Genomic DNA, 23,490 nt, shown 5'->3' on the forward strand with positions numbered 1-23,490 from the left:
AATGACAGTCGGCGAATGATGACTTCAAATTAATACGGTAACTTTTTCGAAATAGAGCTCGATCAAGTCCTCAAATTGACCTAGACACCCAAATCCTTATCTGCGGTTCTTCCATACTTTCCCAAATCAATATTACAATCAATTTTCACCTTCTGTTACAATGATCCAATTCATCTTGAATCTACCTTTATCGTAGCCTCCCAATGTTGATAGTGTAAAAGCTTAACAATCATTACTCGAAGCTTATCCAATAACAGTAGCTTCACAACACAAACTCTCAATGGCCAAAATTTGGTATTCCACCAAACTGTGCATCTTCCTCTTCAATTTACTTATGATCGATCGAGTGACTCAAATTCCCATTTGACTCCACCCAAATTCTAATCAAACTTTATTTGCTTTGTACTTCCATTATTTGAACTAGTTGAAACGTATGAACACTGAATTAGATCAACAGTTGCTACCAGCATACCAGTTCTCAAGACAAATCAAAGAGCCGCAATTCAACTCCATAATTTTGCAATATCTCATTCTCAAACTGAACTGAAGCACGACAACTGTCTTCATCAACCAACAACAAAAGGCCGTCCAATTTCACATTATCTTTGATTCTCTATGTTTCTTCAATTCAAGTATAATCAAATAACCATTTGTCCCATTCTTGTTCAATATAAAAACTGAAGCCAGAAACAAGCTAGAACAACCACCATCATCGTGGTGCACAATAGTTGCACACGGTGGCCGACACAGCCCAAAAAACCTCAATTTCTCCAATCTTTATTAAAACTTGAATTAAAGTATACCAGTGTGTAAAGCTCGATCAGTAGGTGAAGACTAAAGCCTTGTTTGTCGTCAATGGACACGTGAATAGCCGGAAATATGAAAACCCACCGGAAGCACCGAAGCTTTCAGGCTTCTATTATCCATCTTTAGAACTATTCTGTGCAAACCAAAGCCACAGGGATGTTCAATGTCTAAACGAAGCTGTAGCCACCGGTGCAATGCTAGGAGACCGCCGGGAGATGGAGAACCGGTTGGGAAGAGGTATGGTCTGGGCTTATGATCTGATGGGTCTCATGCTAATCCATCTTATATATACTCAAATCTGACTGTCCATATTAAACAGTGATTAAAATGGTTGGTCCAGATCACGCCACTCTATTTTCTTTTTTCTTTTTTAAATCCTAGATAATTCCAACTTCTAAAAATCATTAGAAATAACTCGGGTGTCCAAAAATTCCTACAAACTTGTAATGATCTCTAGTTTTATCATACGGACTCAAAAGATAAAATTTGACAAACCAAAAATTTAAATAGTTTTAGAAAGTTATAAAGAGATTAAAAATAAAAAAAAATTCAAATAAAAAAAGCTCGAAATTATTTTTCCTTTCAAAGATAGGAAACTAATTTTCCAAGATCTCACAAAACTTAAAAGGCATGCATTGGCTTCCTGGTGGCACATCAATGTAGACTTCTTCTTCAAGATATTCATGTAGGAATGCATCCTTAACATCAAACTGTTATAATGGCTAAATTGTAGATGACAGCCAAAGACATAAGTACTCGAATGGTATTCATTTTCACCACAGGGGCAAACATCTCTTGATAGTCAATTCTATACTTCTGAGTAAGGGTTACCAGTTGGCCTACGAGTCCAAAAGCTCATGGGCACTCGCCCGACCAAATAGGCAAAAGCCCAATCTGGCTCGAGTTATGACCCGAATCAACCCGACCCATTGAGCATAGGGCAAGGCTAGGGCAGAGGGTTCAAAACCCAGGCTCGGCTCGCGATCCTGTTCAATATATGCCCAATAAAGCCCGCCCTGCCCGGCTTTATAAGCTCAGTTTGGAAACCCATTCAACGTTAGTATTTAAAATTTTTTATGTAGTTATTAGTTGAATATGTGGACCAATTATTGCATTACGCCATATTTTCCTTTAATTTTGTATTCGATCTTGTTTTGTCATTAACCACAGAAGAGCTATTTCATGGCTTTTTGTACTACTACGAATATATATATATATATATATATATATTATAATGTTTATTTTCCTATATTATGCCATATTATTCTCTTTATTATATAGTATTTATGTTTGTGTTATTTTTATTAGGTTTTTTTAGTGCAAGGGAGAAAATTAAGAGAAATAAGAGATTTTGGGACCACTAAGAGCAACTCCAATAGTTTTCCTATAATTTATGTATTATAGGGAAGCCAAAGTCAAAACCTTAGCCTTTTTTTTTCTTCTCTAACTCTAACAGATTTATATTTTACAGCAATCTCTAAAATCTCCATAATTCTTCCTTACAATTTTAGAAATTGTTGTAAATTTAGAAAATTTTGTTTTCTCTTTCCTCACTATCTCATAAATAGGGATATTTTATAGGGAATCTGTTGGACCAAAAGAGACTAATTTTCCCCTAAAATATAGAAAAAACAAAATATTAGGAAGCTATTGGAGTTGCTAAAGATAAGTATGACATTCTCATCTATTATGTGGTCATTTTTTTATTGTATTTAGCAGGGTTAAAAGTCATCTTCAAAATTTCTGAAGAAGAATTTGTAATTAATGAAACAATGCAAGGAAAAAATAGAGAAAACCAAGGGATGTATGAGTACGAATGAACCCCATAGTTTTGTTCTTCCTTCAAAAAAAAAGTGTGTTATGTTTTCTTCTGCATCTCAAACACAAAAAAGAATTAAGTTTCCCTTTTCAATCCGTGAACCAAAAGTAACTATTCCATCACCTTTGTTTCAGTCCGAGTAAGAGAAACAAATTGTTTAAACAAAAGCTGATTTTCAGAAATATTCGGTTGTCTAGTGCAGGTAACATCAATATTAGACCCACTCTTTTGACACATTGCCATAACAAATCAAAATTTCTACGATTGTTGCAAATTCCAGACCATATGTCCAACCAAAATCTAAAACTGAGATCTGGTTGTAAGAGAACCCCCGTGGGAAAATCAGAATACCATAATGTTCCAGCCAAACTACAGGGTATACAACACAAAAATTCTCATACATAATTTAGATTCCCTATAACAATCCTCCACCAGAAAACTGCACTCGAAGAGTTACATCAAGATAGTTATAAAATCAGAAGGACAATCTGAAGCTAAGTTGGCTTCCTCATGTTGCGCCCAGCACGGATCACTTCATCCACCAACAACAATTGAGATGTAATTACAGGCCTGCATGGTGTAACAAAAACATCTGTTAGTTACATAAATATCTTTTTTTTCCCCCTAAGAAAATGCAACAATAATGATTATTGGCCTTTTCTAGGTTAGTAGATTAATAGTCTTCCCAAAATATTGGTAGGCGATAAACTGTCAAGTAATGAGTTGCTATATCTGACCCTGAGTTTATAATCTGCCGCTTCACAGAGTAGTTGTCGAAGATCCCCTCCATCTGTGGGTCAATGGGTTCCCCAGTGTGATGATTTAGTCCGACAACGTTTCCCCGCTCATGCTCTCCCTGCACAAGCATAGACAAGGCACAACAAAGCTCAGATAGTCAGATGTGATTATTTTCAATCAACTCAAGAAAGATGGCCAAATAAATAAAATAATAAAATAAAAAATAATTTTAAAAAAAAAACAGATTCAAGAAAGTATACCTTGAGAGAAATTATCACATCTTGTGTGTCGAGGCCAGCATTCTCAGCAAGTGTCTTGGGCACCACAAGGAGAGCATCAGCAAAAGCTTCAACACCGAGTTGAGCTCGCTGTTCCAAGTTTCCCAACATGAGAAAGAGATAGACATAGAAAATAGAAGTGCTTTCAAAAATTTCCTACGAGGGGAGACAATTGATTACCCCTTGAACAGTTTTCTTCACTTCATTTATGAGATATTGTCTGGCTGCAACTTCAAAAGCTCCAGCACCCTGAGTCACAAATGAAAGAATAGACATGTCAAAGTCTAAAATATACACCAGAAGCCACAATTTGCTCCCGTAGTATACAAACAGAGTGAAGATTATGATTCAACAGAAAAGGAAAAAGAAAAGAATATGATTCCAATATCCTACGATTTTCAATTTCAAGAAAACGTACCAAGATTACAGCTTCATCTTCTATTGTATTTTTCACTGCCCTCAGACCATCACGAACAGCATCCTTAATCTGGGCAATTGTATGGTCATTAGGCCCTGCACCATTAAAAGTGAAAATAAGAATTAAACTACAACATGACTTGGCAATGGCACTAAAATTATGTGCATCACGTACGCATTACCATGACAGGGATGCAAGATATATATCGTCACATGGATAGAGAACAAAATTGTATATAGAACTTTGCAATTTGCGTGGAGCTACTGACTAAATACCTTTGATTAAGATTGTGCAAGAATGAGGGTTCTTCACATTTTCAACAAATGTGTACTTCTCTTCACCAAGGACGTGCTCATATACAAGTCCAGCCCAGCCAAGGCAATCAGGAGTTAAATCATCTACAGAGTTCACTGCCTCCCCTCCACAAGCCAAAACCAACCGTTCCATATTTCTCCTCTTTGCTCTTCTCAGAGCAATAATCTACAAAATCAGGGGTTAGAAAAAGGTTGAACAAAAGAATTACACAGTACAAAAGTATAGCCAGTTCATAACAAAACACCAATACAGCATAGCTGTATTCGTAACTTGACAAAACTAATATGACCAGACTTTATAAACAGTATTCTGATGGGTATTCCTAAAACTAGCTAACATTTTGGGTTTTCATCTTGTCATATATTGTGATGAAGATTCAGTGACATTCAGAAAATGCTTAAAATGCTGGGGGTATTGACTCTCTCATACAAGTGCACAGATTTTACTAGAGCAATAGAGAATAATCAAGTTGTTTGTAAAACGCTTCCTGCAGACACCTAACATTTAAGACGAGATGTAGAACCATAAAGTAGCAGATTTCCAGATTAATCTTTCTTTTTAAACGTATTTATGGCATTAGTTATGGAGCCTCCCAGATCTTTACCAAAGTGAAGCATTTTTTAGTCAAACAACCAATTCAGAAATTTGACAGAAGGTAATAAATAAATGATTCATGCTTACCCCTGCCCTTGCCAGAAGGTCCAGAGATGGGGGATCAATTCCCTTCTGATTGATAACGACAAAATTCTTGTCATTACCAGAACAAACCTGCAAGTCACAAAGTTTAGGAATCATTTCAGCATGTGCAGAAATGCTAGCGTGCTGCATCAACAATTTGAATGCAGTATCAATTAAAACATTCTACCTTATTTTTCAGCTCAATAATCTTTCTAACTCTCTCGTCAACCTGACGTCTTTCAGCTAAAACCATTGCTTCTCTCTGCTCCGCATTTGAATAGAAAAATCCAGAGTTCACTTCACTGAGAAGAAAACAATCAATTCCATAATGATCAGAACGCATGACTACGAGAACAGAAGATGCTAGCTGCACAAAGGACTGCTATCTTGCTCTTGCTTTAAGAATAAAAACAGAAAGCCATATTGCAAGCACAATGCAAAACAAAATACTCTTAAGACAATGGTTTTTGCTCACAAATTACTTGTTTGTGAAGAAAGTATAAAGAGCTCCATATATAAATACTGATTCCACAATTTTAGGAACATTTGGATAAGTTATTAACACCAAAATTTACGCAGGTTTCTTTACAACCAAATTTCAAAATATTTACCTTTTCTCGTACTCCAGAGATACATTGGCTGTCAAGATGTAACAATTCTCAGCTCGTCGCTTCATATCAGGATGCCTAGAACCATGATCAAGGACAAGACCCTCAACCTAGAATAAGACATCGATTAACTGAGAAACTGCAGAATGACAACAGAAACTTCTATACCATATACAAAGCACCGACAAAGCATACATCAAGCCCAGCAATCAAAAATAAAAGTTGATCTAGCCTGCAGTAATATGATTTTCAATTCCATCATTGAATCTTGGAATGAAGAAACAAAAATAATAAAAAGAATTGGAACTACATCCAATGATATTCATCAAGTGATCAAGTTCAAAAAAGAATCTTAAAGGTTGAGTAGTATATAAGATATTAACATACCAAACGTGTATCTGCATCAAATTTATGGCGCATGTGCATAATCTCCACCATAAACAGATCAATTGCCTCCTCAGGTTTGCGGATGCAAAGAACCTGTCAATAATGAAACTGTAGTTTGTAACAAATGAAGATGCAAGAGGTCTATGATAAATACTAGATTCCATAAGCCACTTAACTTGAAAATTTGAATCACATGAGGAATAAACATCATTTCAAGCCTTCTTGCATAAACCACAATTACTCACCGCATTTACAACTATGTCAGTCAATTGATCAGCCAATGCTTCATGTAACTGCAAAAAAGAACTTTTCACATTAGAATGATAAATATAACAGGAATAGATTTCTTTTGCTGAGCAGGACTCAAACCGAAGAGTAAACCTCATTCTCCTCTTCCACTTTTACCAAAAAGAAAAAGGAAAAGCATAATTCAGGATACCTTTGTTCGCACGGTTGTCCTTGCTACCATTTTTAGGATTTCTTTGTCAGGCTCACTGCCCATCACCACAGGTGTTTTAAATTTCTCGATAAATTGAAGAGTTGCTCTTTTGGCAATCTCAAATCCATCAACCAGGACACGTGGATGCATCCCTGAAACAAACATAAAATCAATATTATCAAGGTCAGACAAGAAGTAACATACAAGATATGAACACATTTCAAGCTTTTTTTTTTGGCTACAAAACAGTCTACCAAGCATAGTAACAATAAACTGAAACAGCAGCCTCATTCCCAGATCTTACGAACAATAAAACTGGTGATACAACCAAGCAGACTCTAATATAAACTTCAACTTTGTAAAATTTTAACAAACTGATAGGACTTAACATGGATAAAACATGTATTGAATTCTAAAAATAGAAATTTGATCCATCCAAAGGACTGAGAAGCTCTATTCTATATAAACGTCTCATTTGAAGCAAAAGAACTTCCTGTTCCAATCAAGCATAACAAAATAAGTTTTATAAACACAACAGATTCATTACAAAAAAATAACCTTTAGTTTTTCTATTACATTCTTGATAAAATTTGAAGGCTACCTATAAGAATTCCAAAAAAAAAATAAAAAATAAAGAGAGAAACAGTTGCCATATGAAATTCGCCTAAAAGAATCCATTTAGGTGTGGCTCCCATTTCTCAAAAGCATAACATCTCAATGCATGAATGGGAGTAGAAAATTTACAAAAGGAGGATTGGAATAATTAAACTGAAGAGAGAAAGTTTGATTATTACATGAAGAACTGGATCAAAATCATAAGTTATAGGTAACTGCACCTTCATCAATGTATCGTTCGGATTGTTTCATAAGCTCGCCAATGAATAGGACAGTAGAGGTGGTGCCATCTCCGCTAATGTCATCTTGGGCAACAGCTGTCCTGGCAATCATAACTGCTGTGGGGTTTTGAATCTGCATTTCTTTGAGGAGAGTGTTGCCATCTTTAGTGAGCTTGATGTCTCCAGAGCCACCAACGAGCATTTTGATGGTGCCTTTGGGGCCGAGGTTGGTTTTGAGGACATCCTGCAAGCCCTTGGCGGCGTTGATGTTCATGTGCAGGGCCGCCGACTTGTTCAGCACCTCCGCATTAGAGTTCAGCACTCGCACAGACATCTTCTTCTTTTACGTAAGTGGGATTAAGAGATGGGAGGATTGAGAGCGCAGAGGGCTCTAACTGGGACTGTGCTAGGGCTCTGTAGACGAGTCGGGAGAGAAAACTAGTTTGCCTTTTATGTTCGGGCGGAAACCAGTGTCCTGACTCCTCTGCCTCGCCTAATTAGTTTTTCAAAAAGCACAATTCTTAGGGCATCTCCAACCCTTTTCAAAAGCTAAAGTAATTTGGAAAATTTGACACTCCTAGTGTTATGGTTATTTATTCATATTTTATATCTTCAACCCCTTTTAGTTAAAAATCATAACCATTTCATAATTTTAATTATTTTAGATAATTATTTAACTACAATATGAATTTATATATCATACATAATAATTTTATATAATATATCGTCATTTAAAAAAAATTTAGAAAATTTTATTTTATTTTTTCAAGTTTTTCTCATTTAAAACTACATTACTCTATTATTAGCCGTTGAATTTAATTCATCGCATTTTTCTGATTGTCAAATTACAAATTAAGTAATTATATATTTATTTTTTAATTTTTGGTATCAATTAATCTTGGCCTTCTATTTTGAATCGAATTCATAAGGAGTGAATCAGAGCCGCTTATTTTAAATAGTGGAAGGTGGGGCCCAGCCTTCTTTCCCTAAGTCATTTTGGCTTTCTACATTCATTCCTTAGTCATTTTGACTCAAGGTATGGCTTAAAAGCCATTTTGACACCCTTTTGATTTGGGTTGAAGATGGTGAAAAAAAAATCCCTTAGACATTTTGGCTTTTGACTCCATTGTTGGAGATGCCCTTAAGTTCACTCCTAGGGTGAATGCACCCTCTCTTGCGATTAACGCATGATACTTTATAATTTTCTAGTCCAACAATTCATGTTGTATAACGTAATATAAATATTAGCTCTGTAAAAAATCAATCAAATTGAAAACCTTTTAGTTATTCATTTCTATAAAATACATGGACGGTTCATCATAGTAGTAGTAAATGTTAGAACCATCCATTTGTTTGATTCAATTAGATAATTAAACAATTTCTGATTCAATTGATTTTTTACATAGATGATCTTTAAATAATAATTTAAGATATAGACCATTGGATTATATATTTATTAAGCATAAATATGTTAATCAACAATGGGGGTGAATATGCTCATTCACCCTAGGGGTGAACCTAAGAATTATTCTTTCAAAAATACATCCGCAAAAACACAGTAAAAAGGATAAAAACGGTAGCGGCTATTATTTTTAAAATGGGTAAATATTTAGGGATCCATAAGCCCATAACATTGTTTTCTGGAAATACCCCTTGAATGCCAAACCATGTTATGTCCTGCTTCAAATGCCCTCCAAAAGTTACTAAAGCTATTGATAATGAAACTAGATATTTCTTGTAGGGTAAGGATTGTCATTCCCCCTCAGTTGCCTGGAACCAAATATGTCTGCCTAAATCCGTAGGTGGTCTTGGAATTCGGCCTGCAACTTCCTTCAATATGACTGCTTTGACCAAAAATCAGGCTAGAAAGTGATCTATGATCAAGATAACTTGTGGGTTGATATTGTTCATAGGAAATACTTAAGGAAATATTGTGATGCCCCAGAAATTCGTATTTATTTTCCGAGGATTTTCTGGAATCTAAATTATGGTTATTGGACTGTTTCGTGGCTCGTGGATGGAGCGGAAGTGTTTCGGACGAATTTCTATTCGGAAAGTGTGACTTTAGGGGTGGCGCAAGGTTGACTTTTTATTCGTTGGGATTCTCCAAAAACTTCCTTCACGAAAGTTGTAGAGAGCATCGATACGAGTTCGTAGACATGTGGAACGCGAGAATCAGAGTTCGTATGAGAAAGTTATGAGCATTTGAAATTCTGGGAAAGTTCTATAAATAGGAGTTTCCATTTTCGGAAACTTACTATTTCCATTTTCACTTTACCATTTCCGGAAATCAAAAATCCTTTGTTCTCTCTCATCACCCTCGCTCGACCCGACCCGAACCCGGTGATCCGACCCGATTGTTCCCGCGAGCTCCGGCCATCTCCGGCGACGAGACTTTCCAGATTAGCTCGACTCCTCAGTGCGCTCCTCCCTATGGTGTCCTCTAGTGCCGATTCTCGGTGGTGGCGGCGATAGAAGGGGGTGCAGGTTGGTGTTTTCGGACCTGGTCGGAAATCCTTATTCCGACGTCGGCGAGGCTTCGATTCTTCTTGGTTGGGTTCAGAGCAGCCTCCTTGATCGATCTTTGGTGGTTGTTTAGATCGATTCACGTGAAACTTTGATCAACTCGGTTTGGATTACTGTTCACGGCTTGTGAGGTAGTTTTTGACCCTTTTTGCTTGTTTTCTGACTTCGAGCTAGTTAGGAAAGTTCACAAGCATGCTTAGATGAAGAACTTTGATGTTGGGAGTTTTGTGAAATATTGAGTTTTGGCCAGAGGCGGTTGTGGTGGCGTTTCGGCGGTGTTCCGGCCACTTAAGGAACTGTTTTTGGTATTATATATGTTCTACTCATTGATACGAGCGTTTCGATATATAATATGCAAATTTTGGAGTTCGTATGGAATTGTTATGATTTTTGCCGTTTCATATCGGTGAAATTATTCGTTCCGTGAGGATTCGAGTGTCCGATCGACTTGTGGTTTGGTACATCGATCGTAAATGTATTCCGGAGACATTGGGTGGTCTCGGATGTGGTTTCGCCTCGATTGGCGTCACTTTGGGAATTTTGGTTCGATTTAGGGTTTCGAACTTTATTCCTTGTGTTTCATTACTGAATCAAGGCTGTACTAATTTCTTAGGTGCTTGACAGAGTGCATTCTGTAAGAAGTCTAGTGGTGTGAAGACATAGCGGGAATTTCGAGGTGAGTAATCTCACGAAGTTCATTGACGAACGGGCTTACCTTTATCGTTTTGAGAGTTATTTAGTTAACTGCAAACTATAGTTGGTATTAGTTGGCATTCCTGAGCGGATGACTACATATATATATATATATTTACGTGAAATATATATGTTTTGGTGGTTTGTGGATTTTGAAACAATATGCATCAAATGATGCTTTTTATTGTTTTGGGTTGTGGCTTTTGGAAAACAAATGATTGTGGAAATGTTGATTTCGATTTGTTTTGAAAAGAGTTGAGATTTGTGTATTTGAGGAACATTTTAGTTCGCGGGTGGTTTATTTAAATATGGGTTTTTACCGGGAGTAATTGATAGGGATCAATTACGGGGAATCTTTCATTTTAGATTCGTGTAACATTTTGGGTCCACTGTGACTCCTTTAATGTTTTGGTATTTATACCGCGGGTCCAAGACTTACGAGTTGAGGATCGTGGGTGGGAAAATCGGGACTTCACGCCTTTGGCCGGGTTAGTGAATACGATAAGTTAGAGCTCTAGTCTGTCCGCCGCCCTTGTTTATTGATTTAAACATGTGAGTTTATCTCCCGATTTGAGTGGGTTTATCCCGTGATTTGTTTATTGATTTAAACGTGTGAGTTTATCTCGTGATTTGAGTGAGTTTATCTCGTGCTTTGTTTATTGATTTAAACGTGATTTAAGTGAGTTTATCTCGTGATTTGTGTGGGTTTATCCCGTGATTTTTTTATTGATTTAAACGTGTGAGTTTATAACGTGATTTGTGTGAGTTATTCTCGTGATTCGTGTGAGTTGTGTGTGGTTTGAGTTACTCATACGGGCTTGCAAAAGCTTACCGAGTTTGTTGTGTGGCAACCCGGTGCACCATTCAAACGATGTAGGGGTCAATCCTGCAGGTCAAGAAAATCGTGGCTGAAGTTGGGGTTGCATACTTGCAGCTAAACGGTAGGAAGCAAATTTTGTGACTTTACCGTTATTTGGACTTCCGTTGTAGTGAGCTCTGAGGAGCATTTACGTTTTATTTTGTTGTTGACAATTTAATTCGTAAGCTTGTGTAATATATAACTCTATGGAGCGAGTGTAGGGGTCATCATGGGCCGGGCTAGGGCCGGCCCTACCCTAAATTTTAGGGCTTAGGGTAGGGTCGGGCCGGGCCTAGTCAAAGTCAACAAAATTTAGGGCCGGGTAGGGTCGGGCCAGGGCTTAAATATGCTAACCCTTACCCGCCCGAAAAGCCCGATCCGTTAGGGCCGAAAGGGCAGGGTCGGGCCGGCCCTCAAAAAGGGCCAAATAGGGCCGAAATGGGCCAAAAAAGGGCCTTATTTTGTTTAACAAAAAAAAACATTATTTTTTTCTTCTCAAAATATGGCTTAATGGTATATATTGGTATTAAAAGACTCATTGTTTTTTATTGAACATATTTAATACACACACACACACTTGTAACTTATAACATTTATTAATATTAGTTAAGGTGGTTATATTCAATTAACTATCTATATAAATCTCTCAATATTAATTGTTGTGTAACAAAGAAAATAGAAATTAAAGAAAACAAAACTTATGAAATCAATTACAAAGAAATAAATAAATTGCATACTATAGAAAAAGAGAAACATAAGTAAAAAATAGAAAAAATAAAAAAATAAAAAAAACGAGTTATACTACATTAATAGGCATATAAGGATTATATGTGATCCAAAAATTCTGAAATGGAAATCGACCAATCTGAAAATTCTCATATGTTTATACAACATTGATAGGTATTGTGTAAAAAAATTAGGCCAATCTACCATGAATAAGGAGCCCAATGTAGCGGTCAACGCTTTGCACAAGCAAACTTCCCTAAGGGGAGCGGCACCATGCGCGGACAAACGTTGCGGAATTTTGACATCCATAAGTAGACCCCCTAGCCATGAGAGTGTGGGAGCTGAAAGATCGAAAAAAGTGAATTGCCAAGGACCGGTTAAGAGCATATTTGTTTTATGTTCTATTTAGGGTATTGAGTTGACCGGGTAGATCGAGGTCCAAACGAATGCGGAAATTGTTGAAATTTCTACCACTAACATATATTCATATGCAAACAACATCCAACGGTTCATTTTAAAAAATTCCATTTCGTCCCCTATTTTGCTCATGGAGGGTAACAAGCCTAATAAACTAGTTATACTACATTACAAGACATATAAGGATTATGTGCGATCCAAAAATTTTGAAATGAAAATCGATCAATCGGAAAATTCTTATATGTTTATACAATAGTGATAGGTATTGTGTAAAGAAATTAGGCTGATCTGCCGTGAATAAGGCACCTAACGGAGAGGTCAACGCTTTGCACAAGCAAACTTCCCTAAGGGGAGCGGCACCATGCGCGGACAAACGTTGCGGAATTTTGACATCCATAAGTAGACCCCCTATCCATGAGAGTGTGGGAGCTGAAAGATCGAAAAAAGTGAATTGCCAAGGACCGGTTAAGAGCATATTTATTTTATGTTCTATTTAGGGTATTGAGTTGACCGGGTAGATCGAGGTCCAACCGAATGCGGAAATTGTTGAAATTTCTACCACTAACATATATTCATATGCAAACAACATCCAGCGGTTCATTTTAAAAAATTCTATTCCGTCCCCTATTTTGCTCATGGAGGGTAACAAGCCTAATAAACTAGTTATACTACATTACAAGACATATAAGGATTATGTGCGATCCAAAAATTTTGAAATGAAAATCGATCAATCGGAAAATTCTTATATGTTTATACAATAGTGATAGGTATTGTGTAAAGAAATTACGCTGATCTGCCGTGAATAAGGCACCTAATGGAGCGGTCAACGCTTTGCACAAGCAAACTTCCCTAAGGGAAGCGGCACCATGCGAGGACAAACGTTGCGGAATTTTGACATCCATAAGTAGACCCCCTATCCATGAGAGTGTGGGAACTGAAAGATCGAAAAAAGTGAATTTCCAAGGACCGGTTAAGAGCATATTTATTTTATGTTCTATTTAGGGTATTGAGTTGACCGGGTAGATCGAGGTCCAACCGAATGCGGAAATTGTTGAAATTTCTACCACTAACATATATTCATATGCAAACAACATCCAGCGGTTCATTTTAAAAAATTCTATTTCGTCCCCTATTTTGCTCATGGAGGGTAACAAGCCTAATAAACTAGTTATACTACAAGACATATAAGGATTATGTGCGATCCAAAAATTTTAAAATGAAAATCGATCAATCGGAAAATTCTTATATGTTTATACAATAGTGATAGGTATTGTGTAAAGAAATTAGGCTGATCCGCCGTGAATAAGGCACCTAACGGAGCGGTCAACGCTTTGCACAAGCAAACTTCCCTAAGGGGAGCGGCATCATGCGCGGACAAACGTTGCGGAATTTTGACATCCATAAGTAGACCCCTTACCCATGAGAGTGTGGGAGCTGAAAATCGAAAAAAGTGAATTGCCAAGGACCGGTTAAGAGAATATTTGTTTTATGTTCTATTTAGGGTATTGAGTTGACCGGGTAGATCGAGGTCCAAACGAAGGAGGAAATTGTTGAAATTTCTACCACTAACATATATTCATATGCAAATAACATCCAGCGGTGCATTTTAAAAAATTCCATTTCGTCCCCCATTTTGCTCATTAAGAAGTTAACGTTACATTGGTAAAATGGTTTCAACTCAACCAATTGATTATTTTTAGTTATGTTGATTACTTGATTTATTTCAAAATTGGTATTACATGAATATATTGTCCAATTTGAAATAATAGCTTTGTAATTATTACAGTTAATTAGTTAACAATAATTATTGGTAAATATTAAAATACCCATAAGATTATATTAAAATGGCGGCGTTTTTGCCTAATTAACGGTTAATTCTTTAAAAAAATTATTTTTTTCTTCTCAAAATGTGGCTCAATTTAAAAGACTCATTTCCTAATATGGCAAATTGAAATAATTTTCTACACTTCCATAGTTTTATACATATAACACATGTAATAGAAAATAACAAAAATAAAATATAAATTTTAGGGCCGGGTTAGGGCCGGGCTTTTAGGGCCGGGCCGGGCTTGGGCCTTACGGGCTCAATCGGGCCGGGCCGTAGGGTAGGGCCGGGCTTCATTTACATAACCCATACCCTACCCTATTTTAAAAAGGGTCGGGCCGGCCCGCCCTAATGCAAAGGTAGGGTAGGGCTTCGGCCCTACGGGCCGGGCGGGCTTAGGGTAGGTTTAGGGCCGAAGGGCCAAATGGTGAGGCCTAAGCGAGTGTATATTAACTTTGAGGGTTCAGGGCATCAATATGTGTGTAAGTTAAAGGGAAAAAGATTTCAGGTATTTTGTATTGATGACTGAACGTTCACACATGTATAATTATGAGATTATATATATCGATTTTCATGTATGTAAAATCAGGGGCGTGACAAATATTCTTTCTCCATGTAAAATAAGCAGGTCAACCATTCCATGGCCTGAAAAGTTATTCCTGATTAATAGGGTTGCACACGGATTGGGTTGAATCGGTTTTGACTCCAAACCGTCTCTATGCCAAAGTGAGCGGTTTAGGCATTTTAGAAAACCGGTCATCAAAAAAAAAAGCTCAATCCGACCCAATCCAATCCAATTAAAAATGGTTTGGTTTGGTCAGTTAGACGGTTTTCACCTATATAATATTAACATGCTATTTATAAAAAAAATCATAGTAAAAATTCAATATCAAGAATTGAAATTATGTTAAATTATCTAATTAAAATCCAAAACATATAGGCCAAAACTAAAACCTAAATTAGATTCAAAGTGATTCACTTATTTAACAACTTAGTTATCAATACTAGCTTAATATGATAATATTAAAGGTCAAAGAATGAAAGATTGAGAGATCAAAGATATGATATGAAAGGATCAAAAAAATTATAGCGATTATATACTAAGGTTTTAGGCCTTTGGGCCTTGAATTCAATATGATAGTATATCATTTTAGAATAAAGTTATAACTGGAGATTTAAAACTTACTTAGAACAAACCGGATAAATGAATATATATTTATTATGTGTGTGTGTGTATGTGTGTATATATATATCTCTTATATTTCAAACATATCGGTCGGTTCGGGTTCCGCGGTTTAAGTACAAGAGAAACCAAACCAACCTAGTTCATAAATGGTTTGGTTCGGTAATGGACCAATTTTCAATTTTTAAAGTTAAAAAACCTTAACCAAATCATATTTATCAGTCGGTTTTGGCCTGTTTGGCCGGTTTGTACCATGTTTTGCACACCCCTACTGATAAATAGGGATCTTTTAATCTAGGCATGCGCAGGATTGTTCGTAATGGTACTGACATCAAATTTCTGGACCTTCAACTGGGATTTTCCCTTCCTTTTTTTTTTTGTCATTTTGTTTTTGATAACGATTTGTCAACTCTTTTATAATTCAGCGAAATTATATAATGACCTATCCATATGGGGCTGGCAAAAAATCCATTACACAAGCAATTCAACCTTTTAAGTTATCACTACCCATGGGAAATCAAAGTGGCACAAGTAGTGTGACCACCCTTGGCGACATCTCATCTAAGCAACAGTTAGGTCACATATTTCCTATCCATCATGATAAAATAAAAAGGAAAATAAAAAATAACAAAACAAATCCTAACAAAAGTGGAAGCTCATGCCCCACTAAAGGCCCAGGCCAACCCAATTCTACTTAGGGCATCCAAAGTAGTGTACACCAATCACAACATCGCTGCCATCTCTTGCGCCAATGCAGCCTCCTCTAGTGTCATAGCCACCAGTCCCAAAGTCGAAGGCTCTTCCAGCGATGATGTCGCCACCACCCACTTCGAATCCACCAGAACTCGAATCCCTAAGCAACTCAAGGACGACAGCAGCAGAGTGACTAGCTCCCGTTCTTTAGCAAGCCACCATTGATCTAGCTTTGACTCCGATCCTCTCAAAACCAAGGGCCATAGCCCTGCCTCCGGCCACAAGCCTGATCACATATGAGTTATGATCTCTTGACCCCCGACTCAAATGGCCTAGCCACCACGCCTTCTAGCTGCTCGTAACTTGATCCCAACACGATCCGTGGACCATCCTCCGCCCTCAGCCTTTCACAAGCAACAAATTTGTCTGGACTATCAAAATATGGCTAGCCATTACGAGAAGGTCGCCAACCTTTACCAGAAAACACTATTAAAGGAACAAGGAGAAGCCCTGTTACTATCAGCACAATCTTTCAGCGTCGAAGAAGTCTTCCACCTCAGCCATCATCCCCAAGGTGGACTGAGAAGCCGAACAAGCCAGAACGCTGCTAAGAAACCTTTGCATCGCTCTTCACCAAGCTCAGTTTTCGATGATTCTATTGTCAATAATAAGAAAGTTGTTGCTGGTTTTGTTATTAGAGATCATGATGATTCCCCCCTTTTGGTTGGTGCGAAAGCTATTGGTCATGCTTCTGTCCCCATTGCTAAAGGTAGTACTATTCGTGATGGTCTTTATCATGCCCTCCTCCTTAACTGTTGAAAGCTTTATGTCGAATGTGACTCCAAGTTAATTATAGACTCTATCAACAAGATTATGCTCCTCTTTGTACTCTTGTGAAAGACATCTTGAGTCCGGCTAGCAATATCGAAGCTATTTCCTTCTCTGATGATCCCTGAGAAGCCAATTTTATTGCTGATGTTGTTACAAATATGGATCACAAGTCATCTACTCATATCACATGGTCAAAAAAGTTGCCGTTTCTCAGCTTTGCCTATATTTAATTTTGATCAGCTTAGAGCAACTCAAACAGTTTCCCCATATTTTGATTTTTCTCTACTTTTGGGAAAAATGAGCATCTTTTGCTCTCAACAGATCCCTATTTTAGGGAAAGTGAGGAAATAGAAAACTAAATTTCCTATATTTACAGCAATCTCTAAAAATTTAAGGAAGAATATGGAGATTTTAGAGATTGATGTAAAATAGGGAATTTGTTGGAGTTGGAGAAGAAAAAGATGCTAAAGTTTTGACTTTTGCTTCTCTATTATACATTGGAGTTGCTCTTAGAGCAAGTTCACCTGTAGTCAAGAAATGTCAAGGTCGAGAAGTCAAGAATTTGACCAGTCAAGATTAAAGGACCAGATTACTGTTGGATCACTGTTTTAGTTGAAACCAACGGCCCAGATTAAAGGACCGTTGGAATCAAACTCACTGAACCACCAATGGCTCCAACCCACGTGTCTCCTGCAGGGATCAGTTGATGGCGCTACACGACAAAAGCGTCTCCTTCACGTGCTTGTTTCCTGCCTGCACAATTGGTGCGTGTCTTTCACTCTCTCTTCTGTCGCGTGCAACAGTGGGCGTCAGTTGATGGCGTCACCCATGTGTGGAGGTCGACCCGAGCTGGCAGTTCCAATGACTTGGTCATGAAAAATGTCAACAGCTTGCCCGATTGTTTGCCTCTAGTCATGCAAAGCCAAGATTTGGCTGGTCATGCATGGGATGGTGGAAGCATAAAAATCAATTAACCAGTCAAACACATCAGCAATGCCCAGTCAAACCGAGACCGGTGCACTTGCTCTTAGTTATAGTTGTAATAGGGGCTTGTAATTTGTTTTTTTCTTAAAAAAATTATAATTAAATCAGCAACAAACGAGAGACATATTTCCACGCGTTACGGTGTTACTTTTCTTTTTTGTGAGCATGTGTTTTGGTGGACTGGCCTTTTATTATAGTTTTATGTAGAAGGTTATCTGTTTGAACTCCATCAAAACTCAAAAGTGGGAAGAGGTGAGGGAAAAAAAAAAGTTGTTACTTTTCTTTTTTGGGAGCGGAATCTCAAATCTAAATCTAAAAGGGTGTAGGTCCTTGGTCCTCCCATTTCTGACTTCGCAACAGAGACATTGAAGAGGGAAGCCATGAATGTAGAAGAAGAAGTCGAGCGTCTCAAAGAAGAAATCAAAAGGCTTGGCAAGGTCCAAGACGATGGTTCTTACAAGGTAAACTCACACACTCCTTTCGATTCCTTTTCAATTTCTAACACCATATGTGTCTGCGATTCATTTCTTTTTCTCAGTTTTGATGTGTAATGCTACTTTACTGTTGTTGGACCCAGTTTAAACGATACAAGTTCAGACGCTTTGATAATTACTGTGATTTTATCTGGATCTAAAATAGTTGGGTAATGTGAATGATGGATCTGTAATGTCTTAATCTAATTTGGATTAGTTGCAGTGCCAATCTAAAACTAATTAACATTTTTTCTCATCATACTTTGTTTGATCCCATTTTCAATTAATAGATTCTCTGAGATTCATTTCAAGACGTTTGGGTCATGTAATACGAGTCTCCAGATATAATCGATCCTTTTCAGTTGGGTTGATAAATTTCTTTGTTGTGATGTTTGGTAACATAGGAAATCAGAGCAAATGTAGCATAAGTGACTAACTATTCTTGACTAATACAAGAAGTTGAAGATTAAACGATCCTTATCAAGCCTAACTGACTTAATACAATCCCTATTAAGATATTGACAGCTAGAATCTAATCATAGTTGAACAGCGATCAAGGTAGTAACTGACGATCCAACTATGTAACTCGGGTTGAATTAATGAATTGCTTTGATTTGACTTGGTAGCTTCACCATGGCAAGGGCGAGAGGCTCTTATGTCACTTTACTTGGACTGTTGCAGTATCACTGCAACTATAGTTGCATAGCCTGCTGAGCTTTCTACTTTTGTTGGATATGTAAAAATCTTGATTTATGTAACTTTGAGGTTAGGATTCAATCTAAAGATTTCATATGATGAAAATTCCATTACATGTAGAGAAGATACAACAAAAAAGCTATATGAAACTTTGGTCTTTGTGCTTAAGGAAAGTGTATAACTGACTAGACAACAAGCCCTATCTCCACCAGTAGAAGTACATTAAGTTCATTCATTAAATCAGTAATGTAATTGGTTTGGGACAAATAGTGACCAACGGCTTCCCAAGCCTATAAATAATGGACATCACTTGGATCTTTCATGGAAAATAAGGATCCAAGTTGGCTAATAATAAATTGGAAATATCATCTACATAGACCGTGTCCAAGTATAATGCAGTCTTGAGCCCTGACAAAGAGTGATGTGTCTGCTTGACTGACTATGAAACCAAGAGGAATTAAGAACTTAGCCAACTTGTCCCAAGCTCTAGGACTTGGTGAAAATCTTAAACACTAACCTGGCCTTTATAGTCACCAGCCTTATGTTTGATCCTTTATACACACATAGAGGCCACCAGATTTATATCAGCCTTATATTTCAACGTACCAGTTCGCTGTAGATCATCAAATTTGACTTCCATAGTTTCTTTCTATCTATTGCATAAGTTGTTGGAGTGCTTAAAAATGGTGGAATAGGAGTGGATAGATCAAGGGCTGCATGGATGCTGCAAGCAATTTTGGTTTCAGAATTCCAGACTTGGATCTAGTCTGCATAGGATGCAGGTTTGCCGGAGGAGGTAGGTGTAGAATTAGAAAAACAAAATATGACTAATTGCATGTGTTGCACCAGAACTAGTTGAAGAGGTGTTGCAGGAGAATGCAGAAGAATGCAGAGACACAAAAAAAGAATGCAGAAGATACTTCTGTTAAGCACAAAACCCAACATCTCATATATATTGAAAAGGAATAGATTTAATAAAAATAGAATTGAAAAGAGTGTTGTGTGTTTAACTGTCTCAGTGTCATAAAACCAGAGCTCAAACTGGCAGGTTACCAGCCTAAAGAAATCTGAAATTCTGAGCTGATTTTCACAGATTCATTAAAGTAGTGATTTAGCCAACTTCTCGTGCACAAAATGTTACTGTTCATCTACTTAGTTGCCCTCACACTCCTGAACAAATAGCAAGAGCATAACTGGATTTAAAGTTGAAACTGATAGGACCTTGCTTGTTCAGTCAGGGACTCGAGTATACCTGATTCATAATAGGTTGAAGTATCTGCCACACCTCTTCACTTAATAAATAGACTGCCTTCTCCATTGTTGAGGCAATTTTTCTGCGCTTGGAAAGCTTTCTAGTTCTAAACCTGATAACTCATTTCTTAAAGTCTCTTGCTGTTTGCGTTGTCCATGGCTCAATCTATTCCACATGTAAACTTTCACCTAAAAGAAAACCGTGAGCTTTTCTTGACAGGATGCTTGAAGATATTATGTGTTCAGTGAGACTGAATTTCATTTAACCCCTAGTCTCAAAAAAAAAAAAAAAAAAAAAAAACAGAAGTATCTAACCAACTCTAATACAATGTTTACTTCATTTCACATCTTCCTTGTCCTACTCCTATTATTAGAAATGCTTAATTATATGATCACTTGAGGGAAAGAATACACCACAATAGACTTGGTCTAAATTCTGCCAAGCAGTTGTCGTTGATGTTTTCACGATACTCGAAGCTACCTGTGTGCAGTAACTAAATTGTTCTGTGATAGCTGAGCTCATTTAAAATTCCTGATATCGACTATGCTGCTTGGACTGTGTTGCCTTTAAGTACTCTGTTATTCTCTTTTGGTCAGAATTGTGTCAAGCACTTAAAGCTAATGCATTTTCATTATACTCATGTTTGGTATATTGGAAGAGAAAAGCGCTTTCTTGCATAACATTCTAATTTGGTTCCGCCTATATGTATTTGAAAAATGATTTATTGTTGTATTGACTTGATGATCATTGAAGGCCAAACACAAAAGATTTACTCTCTTTTTTCTTCCAAATAAAGGCGTATGTGATAAATGCCTCGATAAGTAGAAAAGTTGATGGCATAATGTTAGTGAATAAGTTCATGCAAGAAGAATGCAGAGACACACACAAACGAAAGCTTTAAGGTGAGAGGTAGCACACACAGGCGCATACATTTGAAAGCTCAAGGTGAAGTACAGTAGAAGAAACTTGGAGAATATGTTTTGCCAATTTTGATAACTTGGACTGTATTCTTTGGTTGCATTAATAAGTTCAAGTGAGAGATATTTCTTTTTCTGCAGTTACATTATCTGAGTCTTTGCTCTTTCTAATCATCCATTAACAAAATTTTGAATAATGTAACATGTTTCTTTTGCAATACCTTAATCTTCAATGTGTTGATACCCTTCTCTATCCTCTTATGAGCTTGGTTGTTTTCTGTAGGTCACATTTGGTGTGTTATTTAATGATGATAGATGTGCAAACATATTTGAAGCTTTGGTTGGAACACTAAGAGCTGCAAAGAGGCGGAAACTTCTCACATATGAAGGTGAGCTTCTGCTCCAAGGAGTTCATGACAATGTGGAAATCATACTCAAACCCACCCCAGCAGCAGCGACTGAGGTAACTAATGCAGGCGAGAAGAGTTAGAAGGATTATGTAGTTGTTTCAATTCATATCGTGCCATAAACATATATCATGCTTTGTGTGGAAAGATACTGTAAATTACTTTTGAGACCCATATGCTTGCTCCCGTATAATAATAAACTATTATTCCTGTAATATGGAAACGTCCATTCAATAATGTGAACTCAATTGAAACTGGAGTTACAAGAACAGAGGTTTAGCAATCATTACTTGATCACTCCGGCCGCTTTGGTATTGTGAGATCTCGAAAATTTGGAAAACCATTTTTGTAAGGAAAAATAATTTCGAGTAATTTTAATTTGATTTTCTATTAATTTGTAAAGTCTTTATTAGCTTTTGAAAATTATTTAAATATTTGTTTGCCAAATTTATCTTTCGAGCTTGTAGGATTAAATTAGAGGATGTTACAAGTTCTTAGGGAATTTTCGGAGTATTTTTGGGACACACAAGCTATTTTCAACGATTTTTGGAAGTTGAAATTATCAAAGAATTATTTAAAAATAAATATTTTGAGGCGCCTTGATTTGGGCTGATATATATATATATATATATATATATATATATATATATTGTGTCCGCTCAGACTGACCTAAGTCGACGACCCATTTTGCTGTGGCAGTGACCCGATATTTCCTCCTCTGCCCAGCCACCTCTAGGCGTCGCATCGGTGCTATTCGACTCGTCTCAGCAGCGCGAAGCATTTTTCGATCGTACTTGCTCTAAACAACCGGCGACAGTGGCATGAAGAAGCCCAAAAGTTTCTCAGGTTATGTTACGTCCCGTACCTTAATTTACCAGTTTACTAGTTTGGATAATAAACGACAACTATCATTATTTTTTACCTTGTTTCGAATTTTCAGTTGACCAAAAAGTTGACTTTTTATTTCGTTAGTCAATTGAGAACATTTTCTTCACGGAAATTGTAAAGGATGTCAAACCGAGTCCATGGACACGTGGCACGCCCAAATCGGAGTTCACTCTTCAGCCCAAAGTAGAAACCCCATTTCTCTTCAGCTCGACACACGGCCCTACCTGACCCGAATCGAAGCCCCGACGGTTTCTTCATAGTCTGGCCACCGCTTGCCGCCGCATCAGTCTCGTTTGAACAGTCTCTTCTTCATCTTTCGATATGTGGTGGTGGTGGTGGTGCGAATAGAAGCATAGAAAGTGCAGCAAGACGAAAAGCATTGCTGCAAATCTGTTTGGTTGACCCGATCAGAACTCCTTGTTCTGGCCATCATTCACGATGAGAGAAGTTGGGTTTTGGAAAGGGTCAACTGTTTATCAGACCCTTCAAATGGCTTGAAGCGATTTGAAGCGAGGAGGAAGAATCAAAAGCTTGAAGTTTTAGTGAATTCCGCGACTTTTAAGGTAAATTCCAACTTCCTCGATTGAAATTGGACTTTATAGTAGTTGTAAAAGTTATTGGGGATCCTTTCAAAAAAAAAAAGTTATTGGGGATGTTGTAAGGAAGATTTTGATATAGGTCTAGCTGCCTGAATTGGAGTTTGAGCTGGTGGCGTATTGGGGGGCTGTTTCTGACCATTTGCTATGGCTAATTATGTTGTACTTGTCGTTAGGAGCATGTGGCTATAATTTGGTAGG

At 37.3% G+C, this 23,490-nt stretch overlaps 2 protein-coding genes across 2 annotated transcripts; one reads left to right on the forward strand and one right to left on the reverse strand.

Moving 5' to 3' along the window:
- Positions 1-2,868: 2,868 nt before the first annotated feature.
- Positions 2,869-7,826, reverse strand: LOC112174314 (T-complex protein 1 subunit zeta 1). The gene is made up of 13 exons (XM_024312055.2): positions 7,324-7,826; positions 6,488-6,639; positions 6,294-6,341; positions 6,049-6,141; positions 5,665-5,771; positions 5,241-5,355; positions 5,057-5,143; positions 4,336-4,540; positions 4,061-4,155; positions 3,823-3,891; positions 3,625-3,732; positions 3,364-3,482; positions 2,869-3,196 (listed from the first exon to the last, which is right to left on the reverse strand). The coding sequence occupies exons 1-13, from the start codon at positions 7,655-7,657 to the stop codon at positions 3,121-3,123; spliced, it is 1,608 nt and encodes a 535-aa protein (XP_024167823.1). The 5' UTR covers positions 7,658-7,826; the 3' UTR covers positions 2,869-3,120.
- Positions 7,827-18,291: 10,465 nt separating this feature from the next.
- Positions 18,292-22,100, forward strand: LOC112174696 (costars family protein). The gene is made up of 2 exons (XM_024312492.2): positions 18,292-18,521; positions 21,682-22,100. Exons 1-2 carry the CDS (start codon positions 18,441-18,443, stop codon positions 21,886-21,888), a joined length of 288 nt encoding a protein of 95 aa, XP_024168260.1. The 5' UTR covers positions 18,292-18,440; the 3' UTR covers positions 21,889-22,100.
- The last annotated feature ends 1,390 nt before the right edge of the window (positions 22,101-23,490 follow it).

This window comes from Rosa chinensis, chromosome 6 (assembly GCF_002994745.2).
Source record: "Rosa chinensis cultivar Old Blush chromosome 6, RchiOBHm-V2, whole genome shotgun sequence".
Classification (NCBI taxonomy): domain Eukaryota; kingdom Viridiplantae; phylum Streptophyta; class Magnoliopsida; order Rosales; family Rosaceae; genus Rosa; species Rosa chinensis.